This window comes from Sitodiplosis mosellana, unplaced genomic scaffold (assembly GCF_009176505.1).
Source record: "Sitodiplosis mosellana isolate CC-2019 unplaced genomic scaffold, AAFC_SMos_1.0 Smas_scaffold_6191, whole genome shotgun sequence".
Classification (NCBI taxonomy): domain Eukaryota; kingdom Metazoa; phylum Arthropoda; class Insecta; order Diptera; family Cecidomyiidae; genus Sitodiplosis; species Sitodiplosis mosellana.
Genome location: NW_022601432.1, coordinates 2,575,845 through 2,598,357, shown reverse-complemented (window position 1 = coordinate 2,598,357; position 22,513 = coordinate 2,575,845). Strand labels below are relative to the sequence as shown.

Genomic DNA, 22,513 nt, shown 5'->3' with positions numbered 1-22,513 from the left:
TTCACAAAAGTCGAACACCAAGTAGAAGGTTGAGCGGTATCGATTGTGTGCAGAGGCCTTTGTGCGACAGATTTCAATCAAATTCACCACATTTTCGTGTTTCAAGAGTTGCAAAATTCGAATCTCTCGCAACGCCGTAATTGGAAACTGTAGACAAACCAACAAAAAATCAGAACATCAAAATGACCTGGAAAAAATGAATGACATTGTGAATACTAACGCCTTCTTTTTCATTATCCATAAGAACTTTTTTCATCGCGACAAATTTCTTGTTGGAACGTTTTTCACGTGCTTTGAACACTTCACCGAATGTGCCCTGACCAATTTTCGCCACTTTCTCATATTTAGTTGACTCGTCACAATAGGGAAAATCATAGTTTTCAATGTATTTATAATTAGCAAGCATCGTTTGGCTGCTTGACGTTGCTTCACCACCGCTGGGATTAGAATTACTGCTGGATTTCTGTGATGAAGTGGCTGTTGAACCGGCGGCAGTGTGTGATTGCATCGATGGAACAGTTGATGGACCAAATTGACTTGTATTTAGACTACTTGATGATGTATCCATCGATTCACCGTCACGACCACCTCTACTTGCCATGGTTTTGTTATTTGTATCGTATCAAATGCAATTCTTTAGTTACAACTCTACTTTGTCTCAATCATCAATTGGATTGAGCCGTTAAAAGTACGAAACGAAATGTTTCATTCAAAACCAAATGAACCGATACAATGCGAATGAAAAAAAAACAACAGTCGTCAATTTTATTAGCAAATTTGACATTGACGGATGTTCGTGTCTTAAGTAAAAGTAGCATAACACTCGCTCAAAATGGCCAAAGCAAAATGTGAACGTCAATTGCGATGGAGACGGTGGATTTTGTGTATTATTTTTGTTCGAAATGCGGCATTTTCAATCGTAATTGAGCTATGGCTTTAAATTTTGGTTTTTTCAAGTCTTCTTTGAAAAGAAATTCGTTTTTTTTTTCTCAATAAAAAATTTCTTTTCTTACAAAAAGCGATGGTTCGAGCATTACCTTCCTTGAAGAAAAACACCGTATTCATTATGATTCCAACAAATTTATTTCCTTATTTTAAAACAATACTAAAATCTCTTACAGCAAAATCAATTTTCAAGCTTGATTTCGACAAATGATCGATATTCGTTGATCTTTAACCACCTCATTGCCCATGAATTTGGATTTTGATGCCAAAACTTCGTGTGAAAATTTGTATCGAGCTGAATCTTTCATGATATACAACGAACGTCTTTTGAGTAAAATATCAACAAAGTAGCTAAATTCCGATTTCTCCAGATTGTTGACCTCTTGTTTCGATTGGTTGCCACTTTGCTTTCTATCATCTCCACCTTCTCGACTTTGTTTGTGTTGATTTTCGTCAACTCGTTTCAGCCTCATGATGCAATCGGTCAGTAAACTAAGTCCGGCAATTGTAGTACCACAATACCGTGAACTATCAACATGTGGTTTTATGATGCCATCAGCAGCCAAATCAAGAATATGTACATGTGGTAAGACATTTGCAACGAATGCTTTACTTCTGACACGTTCGAAGATTCTTTCATTTTCTGGCCACCAATCAGTTTTTTCCATTTCACGATACCCATGAATGGCATCGTCCCAATGATCGTATTGGTATCGCATCCGTTTCATGGTTTTCTTCGTCTCAGCAAACAAATGCTCCTCCTCTTCTTCGCTAATGAAATCCTCAATCAGAATCATATCACGAACGAATTCAGTTTTAACATCAGCCGGCCACTCATCGTAGAAATCGAAGAGGTGATTTTGATTTTGATTTTGATTATTCGGTTGCACCAAATCAAACTGCGTTTTTGACGAATGATAGCGATGATGTAACGAGATACACTTTAAGTCACATTTTAATTTACATGCTGAATGATTATTGCTAAGAGATTGACTAAAATTTCGCTGATTTTGATACAAAATTGGCCATATTTTCCACAGAATATGCCGTTGCTGCCGAACACCAGCCACCAAAACCATTTTCGCACACTTTGTTATTGTTCAACTCGGTGTTGACATTGAACGAATGTCAAGCGAATTCGATTTCGAAATATTCGAATCAGCTGCATTCGTGTAAATAGCAATTTCTGCCTGTAGATGTGTTGGTATGCGAGCGAGAAAGACAGATTTCTCTACTTACTTGCACATGAGCTCAATCTTTTGTATATTGAAGCTAATTGTGTACATATTTTGATGCAAGGAATATCAATTTCCTAGAATGTACATCTCCAATGGATCGAATATCAAAGGTCGACATTTTTTACCGGGAAGCCAAAGTACGTCAGAGATTGTGCTTAAAAATACAGAAGAACTACGCCGAATTTTGCAATCCCAAATAAATTTTTCGATTTCATGTTTTTCAATCGCAAAACCAAATGTGATCAATTTCAAATAGAGTCATTTCCATGTGGGAGGTACACAAAATACACATTTTGTTCAATCAATATTTATTCTTATTTTTAAAATCATCTAGTCTACAAGTCTACATAAATCATTTTGTAAATTAATTTCATAAATTAAAAAAAATCTTTGTAATACAATTTATAAACGTTTTCATTTTTAAAAAAATATCTTCGTTTTTTGTAGCAAAAGAAAAAAACATATTTGAAAAGACATAAATTTTCATTTAGTAAAGCTTGAAATTCTAGCCTTGAATACTTTAAATCTAAATGCCTCAAATGAATCCAAAAACAAATTTCAAATTTATATATTCACAGTTGATTCGTTTTCAAATTATTTTTCATTCTCTTTCCTTCTCTCTCGTTCACAGAGGGAGTACTCTTTGTATGTCTATCTATTTCACAATTTCTTTTGAGCATCTTAGTAGCAAATGGAAGGACACTTGTTGAATCATCATAATTAAATATATCCACTAAATTCACATTTTGTGGTTAGTTTTCTTCGTGGTAAGTCGTATTTGGGTAACTTACTTCTCTCTCTCGTTAGAGTGTTGAATTACACCCGAAAGAACTACGCATTTTGAGCATATTGTAACACCAATCAATGGACACTCTCTGTGTTTTCCAATAATAAAAAAATGTGTCCATTGTTTTGATTAAAATATCAATTGTATGAGGTATGAAACCAAACTTTAAGATCGCAGCTGATACATTGGTCGATTTTCGCCTGGAATTCAACCATATACGATATCCGTTGCTATTTGCTTTTACTGGCCATCGTTTGACATTTCATGAGCTCGTCGAACTTTTTCGAACAATTCTCACAGTTTTCATAGGAAAAACTGAAAAAAAAATCAACAGAAAAATGATTATTATGTGAAATTGATCAATTCAGAATTCTAAAAAAAATTTCTTCTTCGCATTGACCACTTACTTGATTGCCGTTGATAGAGCGCGATTCTTTTCAATTTCATTGTTTAGTTGCTGTTGCATCGACAAAATAATTTCGTTTTTGGCTCTGAGTTGCATTTTTAAATGGTTGATCGTATCTTCTTGTGCCTCAAAAATGGCTCGACATTCTTCGATCGATTCCGAGTACGTTGGCGGCTCGTCCAGGCAGAAGAAATCCCGTACGGGCTGTGAATTTCGGTATGTTTCATTGGCCATAATTGTGTTTATAAATATTTGTAGTCCCTGAACGCGATTACTCAAGAATAAACTACTGAAATTATCACCGAATAGCTTTTTGCGTGGCAACGTGAGCGGCGGCAAATGCGGAAATGTCGTTTTTAGCTTGCTGTTGAGCCGCTGAAAATCGGTGTAACGACGTAATACCAGCCAACAGTCATTTGTAAATGGATTCTCGACTCGCAGTTTATATACCTACAAAAAGTGGATGCAAACGGTTATTTTTGATAGTATTTTGATAAAAGAGAAGAAAAACATTCATCTAAAAATTGAACTCTTGTGGAAAAACGTCGAAAATCATGAAATTAAGTTTACCGTGAATCTGGCTCGTTCTTCCATAACTTCGTATCCCACGATTGGTATGCGAATATTATCCGGATCACAAAAGCCGACGCTTGGTGATTGTGTTGATGCACTCGATGCACTGGATGTCATACTGCCCGCCGTTTGGCTGCTATGTCCACTTTGAATCGACATCCTTTTCGTGTGTAGATTTCGTGGCGGCGTGTTCATTGATTTTGCGACCGTTGCGCTCTTCTTTGGTCGATTTAATGAATGATCGAACGTATTCGTCGATATTGATTGAAAGCTTTGTGTTGGAACTTGTGTACTGGCAATTGATTTCAGATGAAATTCCGATTTGGCATTAACCAATACATTCGCCTCATCTGGCATACACGACAAATCGGTCTCCGAATGCGAACGAATAATATGATTGTGTTTCCGTCGAAACGAATCGGTCGTAGACAATATCGATGATGATGCAGTTGCTGCTAAATTTGGTGTTGAGTGGAACTTCAACTTACTCACACTGATATTGGATTTGCTGTTATCAATTTGGTTCGATTTTATCACTGAACTCTTACAAAGTACACTACTTATCGGATTGGTAGTGCGTTGTGTGTATTTCGTTGATTTTTGTTGTGCATTCAATGGTTGTGTTTGCTTACGATAAATTTGGTGCGTTTCCTTCTCCTGCTTCAACAAACTGTGTTCTCGTTTTTTCAATGCTCGTTGTGACATTTCTCACGTTCTTGTTGTCGTTTGTGGTGCGTGTGTATGTGCGAGTGCTGCTTTATGCCACAATTTGCATAAATGTCAATCAAAATTTTCTTTCTTATCCGTTTGCTTGAATGATCACACAACCACAATGCACAGGCACACACTCAATCATTCGATTGATTTACAACGCCCATTGAAACTGTTTTCAATTCTATCACCTGTGCAATATCTAATCTCTATGTGTGAAAGTGACAGAGACAAAATTGGCAGAGAAACAGACAAAAAAAAAACTTTGTCGTCGTCGTCGTGCTGTATGTATTCACTCTTTCTCTCGAACTTGTTAAGAACCACTTGTGTATAAATTACTTTATTTCGTGCTAAACGTATCGAAACCGAAACCGACTCTATGGTATTTTATTCTGCAAGTTAATAGTGGTGGTATTGTTTTTGCTATTATCGCAATTATATTCGTCTGACTCGGTTCACCATATGGATATATATATATATATAATCGGTTGTATGTGATGAGTGTATGTGCGTCTCTTGATCGCACTGCTTCATTCCAAAAATGTACGATGTTTTTGTTACGCGACACTGAGCAATTTAGCATTCATAATTCTCCAACAGTACAGTACAATTGTACACACGAATGCGTATGCACTTCAAATGCTTAAACCACACAATATTCTTTCTAGTATTTTTATTTTCCTTTCTGCTATTCGTGTTCTTGTTTCGTATATTATTTCTTGTTGCAGTCTTTAACCATCCGAGCAACAAAACGAGCAGTAAATCGAAACGTTCAAATGAAATGACCCTATTTTAAAATGCAACAACATATGAAAAAACAACAAACAACAAACAATAAATAATATATATGCTCAACAAAATCAAATCAAAATAATAATGATTGAACATAAAAACCGAAAAATCATACGATAAAAAACAAAATAAGAAAACAACAGAAACCGTCCAGACCAAACACACACACTCAGCGCGTATATCGAATGGCAAGCAGAACAACGTAAAATAGTAAACGATAGAATGAAAAATGAGAGAGGGAGAGAAAATGAAAACAATAAACTTCATTCGTTGCACAGCACATAGACTTTGACAGTTCGAATATATGTGCGGCGAACGTGTTCGAAATGCGAAATAGAAATTCGAACATGGTATTGTTGTCGGTTGGAAAAAATTTGGTACATAAATCCATCAACCGTACCGGAAATCTAAGCAAAAACTTTTATTCGCAATAAATTTTATTCAAAATTTTCAATTCATTGCGAGTTGAAGCGATGGATGGAAGTTTTGTTAGAGTTTGTTTAGCCGCTTGTTTCGGCACATGCAAACAAACTACGATATTTCTAATCAGAATAAACACACATTTTATCGATCAAACTTCGTTTGGGTTTTTTTGGGAGGATGTGTGAAACAATATTGGACCTTGTAACTATTTGCGGTTGTTGTTTTTGTTTTGCCTTAATCGAATGTTAAAAACGAACATTAGCCAAAGTACTAACGTAAGAATGAGCGATAATGATGCCGACAGTGATACAGAGACCTATTGTAAGTAGTCGTCATTGCGGGTTTTTTTTTTGCACATCTCTTTAGTTGCCAGTTTTGAAATAAGTCAAACGGTATCATTTTTTTTGTGTCACCAGTTTTAACGCCAGTCAACGAATACAATATCGTGGATAAAATTCAATCGGCAAATAATTTATTGTTTGCATCGATTAACGACAAAGAGCACGATATGGAAATTGAACAGCAACCCAGTGAAATCGCAATCAAATCGGATAAATTTCTGCTGCAATCAAAGCATCGTGTTACATTTTCATCGGATATTGAAGAGTACGAAGATAATGGGAGCGAAGCGGAAAGTGCCGATATACAATATAAGGATGATGAAGCGATTGACAAAGAGATTGCCGAGATTATTGAACGAGGTGAAAGAGCACCCAGCAAACAGTCGGTCAACACTGATAACGATCAAATCGATGGCTTTATGAAGCGATTGTCGATCGAAGAGATTGTCAACTATTCGAATGACGAAGATAGTGTGTCCGATGATAATGAATATACCAGCGAGGTGGAAGTAGTTGAAGAGATAAATGAGGCCATAGTTGCGGAAGAAAGAGAAAATAGTGTAACGCCATCACCAGTACCAATTGAAATTGTAGACAATGCCAATGAACAAACTGCTGAAATTGAAAAACGAAAAAGGGCACCGATGTTAAGTAGAAACAATGAAAATGACCCACCGTGTAGAGCATGCAATAAAGTCACCAGTTCATCAGCTAGAGACTATGATTCTGCATTGAAGTCTAATCAAGCTAGATGCAGCGCTAAAACGGCAGCTGGCAACAGACCGGCCACTTCACAAACCAAACGAATCGCATCAGCAAATGTGCGTCGATGTTCGGCCAATAAACACATCATGAATCAAGACGATCTCCTTAAGATACATTTAAATGTGCGATCATGTTGCGAGAATAAGTACTTGGACAATAATCGGTTGCCACGGTACAATGGATACATTTCCCAGTATGGACTAAGCAAAGATCAACTGGAGACACGCGAATCGAATCGACAGAAATATTTGGAGAAACGTGCACGACGCGAACGCGAAATAATGCGAGCGAAACAACAAATCGCCCATTTGAATGAGCTGGCATTTCAACAGTGGCTCATACGAAAAAACCGTTCATCACGGCCCAAATATAAGAATATGTACGATTCGGTGGAACCAAAGCCAACAATTAAATACCATCCATCGGCAAAATTTAGCCGATCAAGCGAAAGTAGTTCATAACCAATGTTGATGCAAGTCAATTTAGTGTTTCGTTTTTACTATTCATTTGAATTTCGACTGGAATTCAAGTATCGACGACTGATTGAAATTTGCTAAAATTTAGACAAAAAAAAACAATCGAAACATTTCGAATACTCGGTGTGTTATGGATTCTTATTGAGAATTTTTCAAAAGTGAAAAGAAAATTCACTCATATTTTTGGCTATGAGAAATTGAGAAACGTACAAAACTACATTTCAACCGTATGAACTTCCTGTGTGTTAAAATTGTTGTGTTGTCGTTATCGTCTCCCGCAAGTGAAATTGACCGTCTGTGTAACTGTTTCACGGTATTTACACTTATACTGAAACATGTAAATGTTTCAGCATCCCACATACACGAGCATGCCTCCTTTGATATACAACCGTACAACCGTTTGCAACTACCACAACGATGCGCCGCTACTTCGACGCAGTCCGTTTCCTGGAAATTTGCCTGTGTGTGTCTCGCACACACAAATAATACGCATCTTGACTCTGTTTTCTACAGACGGTGCATTCGACGACAGTTCGCGTCGCTGTGTTCATTTCAATACTGTTCAGTTTAGACGTAGTCTGCAGAGTGAATCGAACATCACAACGAAAAATTGCGATACAGCTGGGATCAGCATAAACAAACAGTCTCAAATACAAAAAAGTAGAGTCAAATAAATCACCACAGTAAAAATAAATCAATTTGTAATTGATTGCACTATCGCATTGGAGAAAAGGAAAAAGAGTAAGATTTTTTTTCGTTGCAATATTTCAATCATTTTTTGCAGTTGATGATTAGATAAAGCGTAGTTTTATTGATAGATTGTGATTAAAATGCTATCGTCCCTTATAAATTGATGATTCTATCGCAAAAACTGTTGAGTTTTCGATTTGATCAATGTGAATTAGGTTACAATTCTTTTTGCAAGGTATAACCGTGATATTTTCGTCCGATTTTTATTTTTATTTCAACAACAAATGAAATTAATAAAAACCAACCAAATTCAGTTGCACAGTGTGACGCAAAATAAATAAAATCCACCACACCAAATGACGCATGTGTGAAAAATCGATAAATGTTGTTAATTCCATTCATGCAAAATAAAATTGCAAAAAAAAAAAATATATGTGCGGTTTTAATTAAAACGTACATTCAGCAAAACATAGCCAACAAACGAATAGAATTTCGTTTTTCTGTTGCCAGACTAGACGACATTCTAGCTAAAATGTTGCATTAGATTTTGAAATGAAAACCAAAATAGCGTTCACTGGCGTGTTTGTGCCATGTTACCCGGAGAAGAAGAACGAACAAAGCATAACAAAGAAAGCGGTGCATAAAAGAATATGGAGAGTAACAATGATCAACCAAGAGACAAGTGCAAAGTGAAACTAACTGTATCAAGTAGCCAGTGTGAATTTCATAATGTTTTTCCCCGCAATGAATCACATATGACATGCTTCCATTAACTTGTAATCCATTAGATACCATCTAATTTCTTTACATACCTGGTTTTGTCAACTACATTGCGGTCAGCTTCAAAAAAAACTGTCAAGAATCACATTCTTTTCACGTCAAAACAAACGGATTGAAACAAAATTCTTGTGGTTTGATATTTCGTATGCGTCGCGCCGTTTGAAAAATATTTATATTAATTTATAAATCAAATTGACAGACTGAGCAATGAGCATACGAAATGGACGGAAAATAAATTCTGTGTTTATCATTAAAATGTTTATGAATCCATATAAATATATATAAAATGAGACTTGGACTTTGAATTTCTTAAAAAAAAAACATTGGGTTCTGCTTATGCAAACAAAGCGATTCAATCGGAATGAACTTTAATTGTTGATAACACCCAACGTAACTATGAGAGCAGAAAAGAAAGAAAGAGAGAGAGAGAGAGAGTGAATAATGTCGGATGATGCTTTTATTTGAGGGGATATGATAACGAATTGAATTAGTCACAGTTTGTTTGTGTCGATTTCGTAGTGATGAAATCTGTGGCCCTTACAGTAACTGTGCATGAATCATATGTGTAATTGTATTCAAGTTGAATGACATCAATTTCGCTTCGACGAAACGAAAACTACATTTTTTGTGTATTACCGAAACAAATATTTATTTAATTGGTAATTCATTTGTTCCTTCTATTTCCATTGCAGAATTAATCATGTCGTCGTTATATCCATCGTTGGAAGACATGCAAGTGCATAAAATGGTTCAGGCGCAACAAAATGCGTTGGTTAACCAAATGGCCGCTGCACAAGCAACACCATCCTACGCACAACACCCATCGTATGCACAGGTGCAAAGTGCATACCCACAGCTTGGATCGACACCATCAGTACATGGCTACAAACCGGTCGCATCGGCACCTGAACTCTATCCAGGGTTGTCGGATTTCATGGGTTTGGAATTGAGTTCCGATATGATTGCATTGAATATGCCCGAATACATGCGAAGTGTTGAAACTGCCGTCATGCCTTCCACAACTGGATCTATGATTGCCCCATTGTCCAGTCAGACGGCTGGATTACAGCGTGCCCATGTCACCCATGGTATTCGCGAAGTGATCGTCTGCAAAGGTGCCGATAAGAAAATCGGTTTGCGTGTCAAAGACATTAACAATGGCATTTTCATTACGCTCGTATGCAAAGATAGCCCAGCCGCTCTTGTTGGGTAAGTTTGGAACTTCTATTATACTTTACTCTTGGAAAATTTCCAATCTACAAGCAAATTTAATGATCTTCAATTCGAACAACGTTTTCAATATGAAAAAAATTAGATAAGAGCCTTATCTATTCGGAAAAAGTGACTCATTATTCCCTTTTTACCGAACAGCGATAAAACTAAAGCATGCTTCTCTTTTACAGACTTCGTTTCGGCGATCAGATTTTGCAAATCAACGGAAACAATGTGGCTGGTTTCAGTATGGATAAAGTACATAAGATACTGAAGAAAAGTCCGGAAAATGACATTACAATGGTGATTCGGGATCGTCCATTTGAACGCACTGTTACGATGCACAAAGATTCCACCGGTCATATTGGTTTTCAGTTCAACAACGGCAAAATTGTATCGATTGTTAAGGATTCGTCAGCCGCACGAAATGGCCTGTTGATCGAACATCAATTGCTCGAAGTGAACGGACAAAATGTTGTTGGAATGAAAGACAAAGACATCACAGCGATTATTCTGAACGAAAACGAGCCAATCATCACCGTTACAATCATTCCATCGTTCATCTACGATCACATGGTTAAGAAGTAAGTGTTTGCTTTGGCATATGCATCAAATCGACCATTCCACATAAAATCAGCCAAAATTCAAATGAAATATTTTATCTCTTGATTTTTTTCTCTCTTCGCATACTAAAAAAAATTTCTTTCTTTTTCTAGACTATCGACGTCATTCATTCGCAGTATTATGGACCATTCAGTTCCAGATTTCTAAGCGCCGCGAGCATCGACACAAAATCGTCGAATTTCTTTTTCTACAATTTTTCCTAATTAGTTACAGCGATACACTTCCAAAGAATAAAGCATTTTTTTTTCGGAACGGAGACGATTGACGAGAGGACGATTTTCACAGAGAAAATGAACCAAAGGATTCAAGAAATGCCATTTATTTCTATTCGCATAAATATGAATAGTCAAACTACTTTGATAATCACGTTTGTAATTTCATGAAAAAAATGTTCACCAAACAAATGCTACATCGACTTATTTTTTCATATATGTCACGAATTCAATAAACGAATTTTATATGTTTATTAAGAGTATGGAATGGTTTTCATTTGAAAGTCAATACTTTTATTGTAATTGAATAATTTTGATGAAGTTGAATGGCAACCCAATGTGTTTTTTTTCTGGAATATTGCATCTGGAATTGATTTTTCACTCTGGGCATCGGGAAGTAAATGCAGGGTTAAAGAAGGTAAGAAGATGAATGAACAAAGGTAATAACTATGTAGTGTTTTACTACCTACCTACCTATCTTTCTGAAATGCTCAAGCCACTACAAATTAACGTGATAAACTTATTTTCTCAACGTTTAAAAAAAAAAGAAAACAAATCGATTATATTACATTTTGCTGCACTTTACAACATCAATCGATTGAAATTGTGTCGTGTCTTGTCGTTAATTGCCTCTCGAGCTTAGCGTGCAAAGATTAATTATCTGTTTACACTTTTAATTTGCTATCAATTGAAACTGTTGTGTAGCAAAAAAAAAGTGTTTACATCAAACTAAAAAAAAAACTGCGGCAATTTTGCGAAAAAAGAGCGTTTCAAGTCGGAACGTGCAGCATGCTTAGATGTCATTGAAAGCTGTCATTTTTCAGCAAAAGACTATTTTTCCGATTGATTCGGATTTTGTACGCATAAAATGTGCTGGCCAGTGTTCTGGACTAAAATCGCCTCCGATGGGTACATAAGGGCTGACCTAAAATGAAAAAAATGGCGCAGAAATGACTGATTTTTATAAAAATTATGATGAAATCTGATCGAAAAAGTAAAGACTAGGTTTGATTTTTTTTTACATTTTTTATTCATGTTTGATTGTATCATATACCAATAGCAATTTATAGTAACAAAGCGTTTATAAATATAATCATATCTCATATCTAATATAAATTTATATTGTTTTTTTTTTCTTCTTTCTGTTGTTTGCATAGAAAAGATGTCGCATAATTTATCATTTTCATATCGATTTGATTGAATCTATGCGTGGTCATCGTCGTCGTCGTCGTCGTCGTCATCGATGACGTCGACGATTGGATTATTTTCGAATAAGTGTCAGTAAATTGTTTATTTAATTTCGTAGCTATGTTCTGTGTTAATGATGATAATAAATTCAGTAATTATTTTTCTATTTGCTTTTTTTTTGTATGCGAACGCGAAACATGGAATCTCGTAATATCTAGATATTTCTCTATTGCTGCACCATTGTTTGGTTTGTAGATAAAATGAATTGTTTCAGTTCGTTTAACTAAAACGTTGCATAGAATTTTAACCACACCGTATTGAAATGTAAATTTGGCGAAAAGAAAAATGTGCAGCGATTTATGAATGATTCACATTCAAAAAGAAGATGAAAAAAAAAAAAAAGTGATGATTCAGAAGAAATAAATCACACGCATTTTAAGACGAACAAAAACAAAACGAAGCACATAATTTTTTCGTCCGTTGAATAATCGGGGCACTTGTTTATCGAATGCAATAAATAAAATGAAATCGTTTTTGTTGTTTTGATCATTTGCAGTCAAACACAAGACAATTTCTGTTATTTTTTTTTTGTTCGAAATATTCTATTAAATTTTGTTTGAATGCATTCTATTGTGTTAACGCATTGGATTTTTTCTTTTAAATTTATTTCATTATCAAATATTTAGCTATTCATTCAAATATTTTGTTCATCTTCTAGTTGTTTATATAAAAAAGAAACAAGCACGAGAAAAAAAAAACAAACAAACATAATTTGTGGAAAAATATATTTTGTCGAAGCGGTCGCTGAACCAAGCAATTTATTTTTCCCATTCTCTCTTTCTCTATCGCTCTCACATGCAAATCAAAAGCGATAGCAAGCATAATATAATTGTGTTTTCGTCTTCTTCTCCAATTTCTCGTTACAATCAAAAGAACGTTCCAAATCTATCAAATAACTTATAGATGTGTAGCTTCTTCAATCGTTCGTTCGGTTGCTTCAGCGATCCCGCGCACATTCATTTTTTTCTTTTATCTGGTTTATTTTAATACTTAATTTTATATTCAAGATAAAACAATGCATTTACGATTAAAGATTTAAAGTTCATGTTTTTTTTTATTTATTAAACGTGTGTTGTTTTTTTTCTTCTTTTTCTTTAATTTTATTTGATAAAATTGACAGAAACAAAAAAAAATGAACAAAATGCGAGATAGTAAGAAATGTTTTGGTCTTCGACGTAAATCGATAATTGATAGTATTTTTTTGTATGATTTTTTTTTTGGGTCAAATTTTCATGATTTTCTGTTCTTGTTGTTCGTTTTGATTTTCTTTAAATTAGATAGATATACATAGATCATAGAATTTATTGTTGCATGATTTTTTTTTCTCTTTTCTTTTTCGTATGGATTGACTTTTTTTCTGTATCGTATAGTATCATTAGTTTATTGATAAGGATTTCATCTTTCAGTTACGATTATTACAAATAACATGCAGACGTTGTTTGTTGTCGCATTTGCTTGTGAAGGGACACGAATAAGGGGAGTTAAACTTATTTTGATATTTTTATGTAAATTATTTGCTAATTCTTTTTTTTTCACTTTCTTGCATCGCCCTTTTCGATATCGCATCCATTCTTTCCCTGTTCTGGTCGACTTCATTCATTTCACATCAAATTGGTTGTTTGCATGAACACGAATAGTGATCACGTTTGATCTCAATGTCAAATTCATTATTCAATGCGATCAAAACAACCGAGCCCCCTCACAATAAACACCGAGCTACAGAAGACCGCAAACGTTGCAATTTTTTTCGCTAAAATTCGCTTTCCATATCATAGACATCTGATTACATTTAAATTTTTTTTTTGCATATTTTTTTTATCTTTCGTTTAGTTAATTTTATCATAAAAAAGATTATTTATTAAATTAGATTACGGTTAGATTATTTCTGTTGACGTTTTGTGTGTGTGTATGTGTGTATGTGTGAGTTGCATTTTTTTTTCTCTCTCTCAAAATCAGTTTTCATGAAAACATACATACATATATCAACTACGGAAGAATAGTGTTTTGGATTATCTAAATTGTGTATGTGTGTGAAAGCAAAAGCAGAATTTAACATAGATCGATTTAAAAAGAAAAACTTATTTAAAAAATCCAAAGAATTGAACCAAAAAAAAAACGACAAAGATAAACTGAATGATTAAATTTCTGGTTGTTGTTGTTTGTTTTAACATTTAAGGAAATCATACCGCTTGCATAAATATATCAATGGAGCAAATAAAAAGAAGAATTAAATATGCCGGGACATTTCATCAAACGATCGTCCTCATTCTTTTATAAAGTGCATCACCATAAATTGTTTTTCTTTAGTTTTGAGTTCACTGTGTCTCTTTTTTCTCAACATTTTTTTGTTTTGTTTTGTTTTCACTCTCTCATTATTATTTTATTTTTTAAATTCCATCTTGAATTCGATTGATTTTTTTCATTTTCTCTCTCTTTTTAAATTCCCTTGGCTCACGCTCTGATACTGATCTCTAATCAGCTGATACATCGATAATCTTTTCGGCACCCGTGCCATTTTGCTCGATGTGACCGTTCAATTTGGAGTTTCCATTTGTCGTCACTTTGTCCTTGTTAACGGTGACAGCAGCGGTGGCAGTGGTGATGCCACTCTTTGCTGCTACCTTCGTTTTGCTCGCAACACCATTTGTTGTAGGCACTCGCGGCGATTTGATTGGTGTCGTCTTTGATACGCTTGAAAGCGGCTTTCGGATTGGTGTTGTTGATTTCGTGGTCGTCGATGATGCACTCAATGACGTCTTTGCAGCCGGACTCTGTAATTTAAACCATTTTTGGATTAGCAAATCGAATGAATACGAATTTTGGGGATTTTTTCCAATGATTTTTATGAAATAAAGGCTGGAAAACATGTTTCATCAATCATATCCGAACTATTTTTCAATAAAGAAATTGAATGAATTTAAAAAAAAAATAGCATCAATCGCTTCTACATACTCTTGCTGCCGATAAAGTGGATGTCTTCGTTGGGGTCGATTTTGTAACGTTTGGTTTATCCGAAGTTAATGAAGTTTTTGGTTTGGTCAATGTCGTTGAACGTACAGTCGATGAAACTGGTGCCGACTTGACACGCGATGCAGCCGACGATACAATTGAAGTGGTCGTCTTTGTAGCACTGACTCGCGATGTTGTGCTTGTTGCCGGTTTAGTCACAGTTCTAAAAGTGTACCGAAATCGTTATTAGATATGAAGAAACCTTGTACAGAAGTGGAAAAAACAAAGTATTCAATAAACAAACGCAAATAATTACCTAGCACTCAATGGAACTCGAGGAGCAGCAGTTGTGCTTGGCTTCGGAACAGTTGTTTTTGTAGCTGTAAATAGATTTATCGTTTTTTTAGTCAATTACTGCAAATAATACTTGAATTATTCCTATGATTGAGCCCATTTGAAACGTACCGGTTGTAGCTGCGCTAGCTGTGCGAGCAGTGGCTGGTCTCGATGCGGTGGTCAACGGACGTGTAGCACCAACGGCTGACTTTGTGACTGTGCTAGTGGTTGTAGTTGTCTTTTTAGTGACAGTTGATGTAACGCCGGCTGAAGCAAAATGAATCATTTGTGAAATAATTAGTAAAATTGAAGGTGAAAACAATGAAGAGAAATCAAAAAAGTTTACTCACTTCCATTGCTAATTGGTTTACGTGTAATAGTCGATGTGGTGGTGGTTTTCTTTTCAGCAACGCCACCGACCTTTGGTGCAGCGATAGTGCGCGATGCAACTCTTGGTGCAGTCGTTGTTTTTGTTGCGCTAGTGGTGGTACTTGGTTTGGCCGCCAATCTCGATGTCGTTGTTGTTGCAGTCGGTTTCTTTATCGGTGCCACTTTACCTTTAACTTCGGGTTTTTTCGTCTCGGTTGGTTTGGCTTTTGGTAAAGCAGCGGCCTTGGCAACGCCAACAGCAGCAGCAGCAACAGCGGCCGTTGCTGCAACCACAGCAGCAGCGGCTACCATTGGTTCGCTGACACTACTTTCGACCACTTGTTCGGGTTGTGGTTCCGGTTCAGTTGGCTGTTGTGCGATTAAAGCCTCGATTTCTGATTTTTGTTCGGTTGTCGGAACGTTTTCATTCAGCGATAATTCGTTCAATTTCAATAAGCTAGGTTCGGCTTCGTTGAGCGATTCTTCGGTCACAATGAGCGGCTGTTCCTGCTGAATGAATTGTTCATGTGTTTCGGTTTGAATGTATGGCTCTGGTTCAATAATGCCAGACGATTGAACCGGCTCAAAATCAATATCCGTAGCAGGAGCACTTGGTACAAATTCATTGGCTTCAACGGACAAATCAGACTGGTTTATCACATCTATTTGGGAAAACAGAAAAAAAACATCGAATTTACGCTCTTTTCTAAGTAAACGATTCCTTTCGGGATGCATGCTCGTTATAACGACGAGGTGCTCGTTATTAGGTGGTTTAAACATAAAAATTTCATTTCAAATTACCTGGAGTAGCTTCATTGATTTCAGTTTGGCTGATCGTTTCGAATTCCATAGTCTGTTGAATGTCAGAGAATGCGGCACTGCTTTGCTCTACCACGTCGTTCAAGATTGATGTTACTTCGGTGGCTAATTCCTGAACATAGTTTGTGATTGGTGTCGGTTGTTCAATGTGTTGTTCATGTTCTGGTTGCGGTTCTGGTTCTTGTTCAACGAATTCTTTATGGTGTACATTCAATTTCTCACTTTCCGATGTGAGTTCCTTGAACAATTCATCCGTATCGTCGGCATAATTTTTATTATTCAATGCAATCGGTTGCGATACATAATCGACCAATTCATTTTCGGGGGCATCATCATCTAAGCAATCGGGCAACGGTTGCACGGCATTCATATCAACCTCTTGTGAATTGGAACTGAATGGATTGTTTTCATCATTGTAGAATGAAATATTCATTGGATCTGATTCGGTTAAAAATTGTTGTCCACCATTTGTGGTTGGAACGATACCGTCACCGGCGTTGCCAGCAAACAAACATTCCGGTTCTGGAACTTCGGCGGCCAATTCCTGTTTTTCATCACCATGCATTGCCTCTTTCAAATTCATTTCCTGATATGAGCACTGTGAACTGGACGATTCGGGCCGTTGAGCGATGTCCTTTGGCTCGATGCTGTTGCCATTTTCGATATTATCAAAATTGAGTTCGTTAGCTGCCAATTCGGATGGACGTTGTGAGATTTCGGTGAAATCATTTTCGGCCGGCAACACAATATCCTTGTCATCCATCACAATAGCCGATCCTTTGCGTGGACTCTGTGACACAACATCATCATCCATCAAATCAAGACGATTGTGTATTCCATTGCCGAATGGTGAACTGACCGATGTGCGTTGTGGTGACACCGGAACAAATTCCTTTGCGTCTGGATTAAGTTGTGAGTCCATTTCGTCGTCTAAATCTTCGTCGTTGCCCAAATCGGAATCGTGCTCAGCGGCGACGGATGACGAACGTTCGGCGCGTTCCAAATCAAATAGCTCGGGATGTTCAGTGTCTTGTTTCTCTTCGAGTAGCTAACGAATTGAATGAAAAACGTATTATTCAACTGGAACGATGACAAAAAAACGAAACAAAACGAAAAAAAAAACCATTGATTCTTACCTCAGAACAAGCTTCTTCTGGCTCGGCAAGGGCCTGAGCTATTGCATGTGATTGCTGATTTATAAAGTCCGTTCCTCCAATTGAGGCAGTGGGTGGTGTGGGAGATGTGATAAAAGCGTCTTCTTCGACACCAGCAGCAGAAGCAGCAGCGGCAACGATGGCGGCAGCTTCGTCGTCGTCGTCCTCAACAGCGGCGACTTCTTTCAAGCTCTCTTTGTCGTCGTGTTCACTCTCCAATTCGACGGGCGTTTCACGTTCTTGATTCGGCTTCTCCTTATCGGCGACTTTGATATAATTCCATTCGTCTTCGGAATCGTCACCGCTTTCAGCTACCACCACGTTTTCAATAGGAACTGAGTTGTTTGTTGGTAACACTGTGTGGAAAAAAAAGGGAGAAAACAAAAGACAAATCTTTTAATTCCATATTCCGTGTTCAAAATCAAGTCGACATTCAAAATTTCCTAAAAATAGTCAACACGTCGCATTTGTGTGCGTCTACGTCGTGTTTTCCATCTTATTTTTGTTGTAGATAGAGCAAATTCATGTTTTTCTATTCATCGTTGTCAATTAGGTGCAGTTGCATACAGAGAGTCACGCATCAGTTTCAACATTTTCTAGCTGCTACTACTGACGGCAAAAACGACAATAGCAATTTTCGTTATGGCATTGTGTGTTCTAAATTTAGATTGAGATGCGGAGGAAAAGGAGCGAATTAATTCCCTTCTGATTGTCGGCACACACACAACGACGCACTTGGGTGTGCACTTTTCCCATACTCTCTCTCTCCCTCTCTCTCTCTTTCTCTCTCTCTCTCTCTCTCTCTCGCTCTCTCTCTCTCTCTCTCTCTCTCTCTCTCTCTCTCTCTCTCTCTCGATTTTTCTGTCTCTTTTTTCACCATTCTAAATGTGAACTCGTTGACATCGGTAAACAACATTTGTGTCGGGTTATGCAAAAAAATGAGGCTCATATCGATTGAAAAATTGTTGATTAACACAACGTTGCATGCTGTTATGTGACAATCCGAGTGGAAGGAAAAATAAAATGAGGAAAAAAAATGTAATCGATTTTCCTAATATCGCATTCAAGGCGAAGAGAAAAATTTAATTTTATGTTATCTACTCGTGACAAAAATTGATTTGCCTACTTTGCTTTTGTGCAGCTAGATACCGTGTTCACTGCATCTCTTATCTTAATTTCTATTTCATTCTCCTGTTGGCCCTTTTTCTCTCTCCCTCTCCCTTTTGTTCTGCTCTAAGTTTATTGATGGCCTGCGGTATGTTTTGAACAGTTGTGAATTTTAAACGAAAGTTTTTGGCCGTTGTCCAGATCCAGACGGAATAGCCGCAGGCAGAAATAATCTCTGAATATTTCAATGCACGAGGTTTAGCCAGTGTGTGAGAGTGATTGTGTGTTCCATTGAGTAAAAAACCGCAGCAGCAACAGCAGCAGTAACAGCAGCAGCAACCATTAATAATTGATATTCGCCGAGAGTCGTAAATTTTCGCCAATGAACTGAGTCACAGTACAGTGAGGCGATTTAATCAGTTTTCGCTACCATGAAAACACATTATTTTAGGCACCTACTCAAGTCAAAGTCAGTTCTCTATCTAAATGTGCGATCGACATCCAATAGAAAGCGTAACCGTAGCATTCTGTGTTCCATTTCGGGTGGAGAAAAAAAAAATTGAAAACAAAAACACACCACGTCATACAAACGTTGACTGCTGTGCCGTGTATTGATTCATCAATACTTTGCACCGATTTTAATTTATATATCGTGTGTGATCTCATTTGCGTCGAAATAAGCAAATAAACTCAAAATCTTCACACTCACATGCACGCAGCAAGTTTGAAAATCAATGGGACGATGGGAACGAAATTCAAATCAATGATACTAGCGCATTTTTTTCTATTTCGGTTGCTGTTGATGTCGAGAAGACAAACAGCCACGCTTAGTTTTCAAAAGAAAAAAAGAAACAATCTTTGCATAGAATAGGTGTTATGAATGCAATCTGCGGATCTGTTGCGTTACGGTGAACCATCAAAATTAGGTCCAAACCGTATTTCAATGGCTCGGTTAACATCAATTCTTGATTTAATCGTACACCAACTTATATTCCCATTGATTACGAAACGATGCTGTCGTCGTAGTACCATAGAGCGCGCTCACGCTACTGTACACCACTATCCCATAAAGATTCGACGATTGAAATAAATCGCGACATGCGTTTTGTCGATGGATGCTGCTTTTTTATTTTCCTCACTTTATATCGTGCCATTTTTATCGAAATCGTTTTGGCAACGCCAATTCTGGCATAACAAACCATTTCGACCAACTCAAAACACCTACTCTTCTTCGTTCTCGCTGCCGCTCTGCAACGGCTTCGCATTTTCATTTCGAAATAAATTTCAATTTGTGCCTTGGCTTTTCGATCGATTGAAATGAACCAAAATGAGCATTTCCGAAATGTTGTTGTGCAACGGGTTGAATACATAATACTTAAATAGTCTATTTGTGTGGAATCAAAAATCAATAACTTATGTGCTCGGTAGTCGGACGATGTTGTTGTTACTTGGTTTTTTTTTCTTCGCTCTATCTCTTGCTCTCCCTTGTTTATAATTAAATACGATGTAGTTTTATCGACAAGTTTGTGTATGCTGTGTTTTCGTTTGTCTTATTGGCTTGAGCCAAGTGTTTACTCGGCGCTATTTTTTTTCCTCACACACACTCTCTCACTCTCTTGCTGTGTCTCTCCTCGACCAAAACACATAACATAAATCCACCCAAACGTTAATGCGTTACCACTTCGAAAAGTCATCATTTAAAACCAAAAAAAAATTGAAAAAAGGCATTGTAATGCCTAGACATTTATTACATTCTGCATACTGGATCGGTAGTCAAATGCGATGAAACCATGCGTTTATGTATAGATTGGCCTCTTTTTATATGATACTCTCTTTTTTTTTCGTTGTACACTTTCCTACATTCAATTTTTACTGCAATGCCGGGGGAAAATGCAAAGGCCGCAACTTCTCGGCCAATATTTACGATGTCAACTCTATCCATAATGCCGTTTCAGAGAGTCAGAGAGTCAGAGAGAGAGACAATGAATCGCATTCACGATAAGTAATAAAATAAATGTATTCCTTTTTGCGAATTTGCTCAAAACAATCATAACATATAGACAAGTTGATAAATTTTTGCAGTTCACAATTTATTTCTCACACACGCACACACACACACATACTCCGTGCAAAAACAAAAACTTGTTGTTCAATTCAAGTAGTTCCAGCATGCGATCAATGCAGCTCGTTCGCGCCTCGGACACATAAATTTATTGGTTTTTCTTCTTTTGAGCGAAATGTGAAGGGAATTTAAAAGAAACGAAACGAAACTAAAAAAAAAAACAAATTGACAAGAAAACTCGCGGCGTCTACTATTCGACACCTCAATTCGTCGCAGAACAAAACCGCAGAAAAAAAAAAGTTGGAATTCAATTTTAATTTTTACTTGGGTGGAATTTCAATTGCTCAATTCTTTCTTTGCATTGGGAGAGCGTGTCTGTCGTGTGTTTTGTTGATAAAAAAAAAGTGTATAATGTTGAAAACCCGATTTGAAGAGTAGGTGAACTTGATTTTTCGACTGCGTCGCAGGTAAAAAGTGGATAGTGATCGGCGAGTGCGAGTGCGCACGCACATGAAATCTTGAAATTCTGCAGCGATCGTAAATTTATGGCCAGCAGCCCGAAATATGCCAATCTCGTGAGAAAAAAAAACTGTACGCGAGACGCGCACATTTCTTCAATTAATCCCGGCGCAAAACGCTAGCATTTCCCTCGATAATTTACCGTCTGCAGGTTTTTTGTTCGTCGCTTAATGCACCGCGTCTCGGTCATGTTTTATGTTGACATAAAAGAAATAAAGTGGCGTCCTGAATGAAACACGAACTCTTCTCTCTTTTTATTGTTGCTCATTTTTGTTTTTGGGTTTCGGTTCATTCAAAACACGGACACGAGCGACCGCGTTGTTGATGATATTCATGCGGAAAATAAAAAATGTATGCAATGTTCTGTGCTTTTAATGGTGCTGCTAGTGCTTGGCTCATTGCGATCTTGCCATGTACAATGTACTGTCCGGCTTTTGACTTGCTAATGGCTGGTCTTTGCTCCGATTAGCAAATAAACCTGACCATTAAATTATGATTGCCATATGTATAAATAGAACGAAGCTAGCAAAAGTTAGTGTATGCAGCGGTGTTTTTTGTCTCTGTGTGTCGATGCGATTTGTTTATTTGTTTACGTCGAAATGGTTTATGAGTATGTTGGCGCCTGCGCCACAAAAGAAAAACGGAAGAAGAGAAGCGAACCACGGTATGTGAAAGCAAAAGATCAATTATTGAGCATAACCTCAATTTTGAGCGTTTTGTTGATGCTAAATTGCATTTGTCATAAAATGCGTCGAAAATATAGCCAATTTTTGTCTCACACAGTGCAAAACACTTTTGGTTTTGTCAATGGCATTGTGTTTCGAATATTTGACGCATTGCCAACGGATCGTACTTGAATATACACTAAAATTGGCATTCTATTTGAATGGGAAAAAAGGAAACAAGGAGGAAGCAGTGAGAGAGAGAGAGAGAGAGAGAGAGAGAGAGAGAGAGAGAGAGAGAGAGAGAGAGAGA

The 22,513-nt window shown here is 36.9% G+C and overlaps 6 protein-coding genes across 19 annotated transcripts in view; 2 read left to right on the top strand and 4 right to left on the bottom strand.

The window, feature by feature from the left end:
- LOC129576525 (cyclin-dependent kinase 9-like) overlaps positions 1-811 on the bottom strand; it is a 2,543-nt gene extending 1,732 nt beyond the window's left edge. The window contains exons 1-2 of the mRNA XM_055461747.1: positions 221-811; positions 7-147 (exon numbers count right to left, since the gene is read on the bottom strand). Coding sequence (XP_055317722.1) covers positions 7-147; positions 221-601 — 522 coding nt within the window. The 5' untranslated portion in view covers positions 602-811. The remainder of the gene's footprint in view (positions 1-6; positions 148-220) is intronic.
- A 253-nt stretch (positions 812-1,064) lies between these two features.
- Positions 1,065-2,185, bottom strand: LOC129576471 (alpha-ketoglutarate-dependent dioxygenase alkB homolog 7, mitochondrial). The gene has a single exon (XM_055461656.1). The coding sequence runs from the start codon at positions 2,022-2,024 to the stop codon at positions 1,134-1,136; it is 891 nt and encodes a 296-aa protein (XP_055317631.1). The 5' UTR covers positions 2,025-2,185; the 3' UTR covers positions 1,065-1,133.
- Positions 2,186-2,474: 289 nt separating this feature from the next.
- Positions 2,475-5,742, bottom strand: LOC129576468 (sorting nexin-16). The gene is made up of 3 exons (XM_055461651.1): positions 3,947-5,742; positions 3,378-3,826; positions 2,475-3,285 (listed from the first exon to the last, which is right to left on the bottom strand). The coding sequence occupies exons 1-3, from the start codon at positions 4,652-4,654 to the stop codon at positions 3,201-3,203; spliced, it is 1,242 nt and encodes a 413-aa protein (XP_055317626.1). The 5' UTR covers positions 4,655-5,742; the 3' UTR covers positions 2,475-3,200.
- A 71-nt stretch (positions 5,743-5,813) lies between these two features.
- LOC129576469 (uncharacterized) lies at positions 5,814-8,198 on the top strand. Its single transcript, XM_055461653.1, has 2 exons — positions 5,814-6,196; positions 6,292-8,198. Exons 1-2 carry the CDS (start codon positions 6,118-6,120, stop codon positions 7,440-7,442), a joined length of 1,230 nt encoding a protein of 409 aa, XP_055317628.1. The 5' UTR covers positions 5,814-6,117; the 3' UTR covers positions 7,443-8,198.
- Positions 6,321-11,238, top strand: LOC129576470 (syntenin-1-like). 2 transcript variants are annotated; one of them, XM_055461654.1, is made up of 4 exons: positions 6,321-8,198; positions 9,620-10,136; positions 10,331-10,723; positions 10,856-11,238. In XM_055461654.1, exons 2-4 carry the CDS (start codon positions 9,628-9,630, stop codon positions 10,908-10,910), a joined length of 957 nt encoding a protein of 318 aa, XP_055317629.1. In that variant the 5' UTR covers positions 6,321-8,198; positions 9,620-9,627; the 3' UTR covers positions 10,911-11,238. The 2 variants fall into 2 exon arrangements, with proteins under 2 accessions (XP_055317629.1, XP_055317630.1); XM_055461655.1 differs by lacking the exon at positions 6,321-8,198 and adding an exon at positions 8,252-8,382.
- Positions 11,239-13,721: 2,483 nt separating this feature from the next.
- Positions 13,722-22,513, bottom strand: part of LOC129576452 (serine-rich adhesin for platelets-like) — a 78,499-nt gene continuing 69,707 nt past the window's right edge. For all 13 annotated transcript variants that reach the window (XM_055461600.1, XM_055461592.1, XM_055461603.1 and 10 more), the window contains exons 11-17: positions 17,833-18,206; positions 16,679-17,744; positions 15,859-16,539; positions 15,638-15,775; positions 15,489-15,552; positions 15,176-15,395; positions 13,722-14,994 (exon numbers count right to left, since the gene is read on the bottom strand). In XM_055461600.1, coding sequence (XP_055317575.1) covers positions 14,695-14,994; positions 15,176-15,395; positions 15,489-15,552; positions 15,638-15,775; positions 15,859-16,539; positions 16,679-17,744; positions 17,833-18,206 — 2,843 coding nt within the window. In that variant the 3' untranslated portion in view covers positions 13,722-14,694. The remainder of the gene's footprint in view (positions 14,995-15,175; positions 15,396-15,488; positions 15,553-15,637; positions 15,776-15,858; positions 16,540-16,678; positions 17,745-17,832; positions 18,207-22,513) is intronic.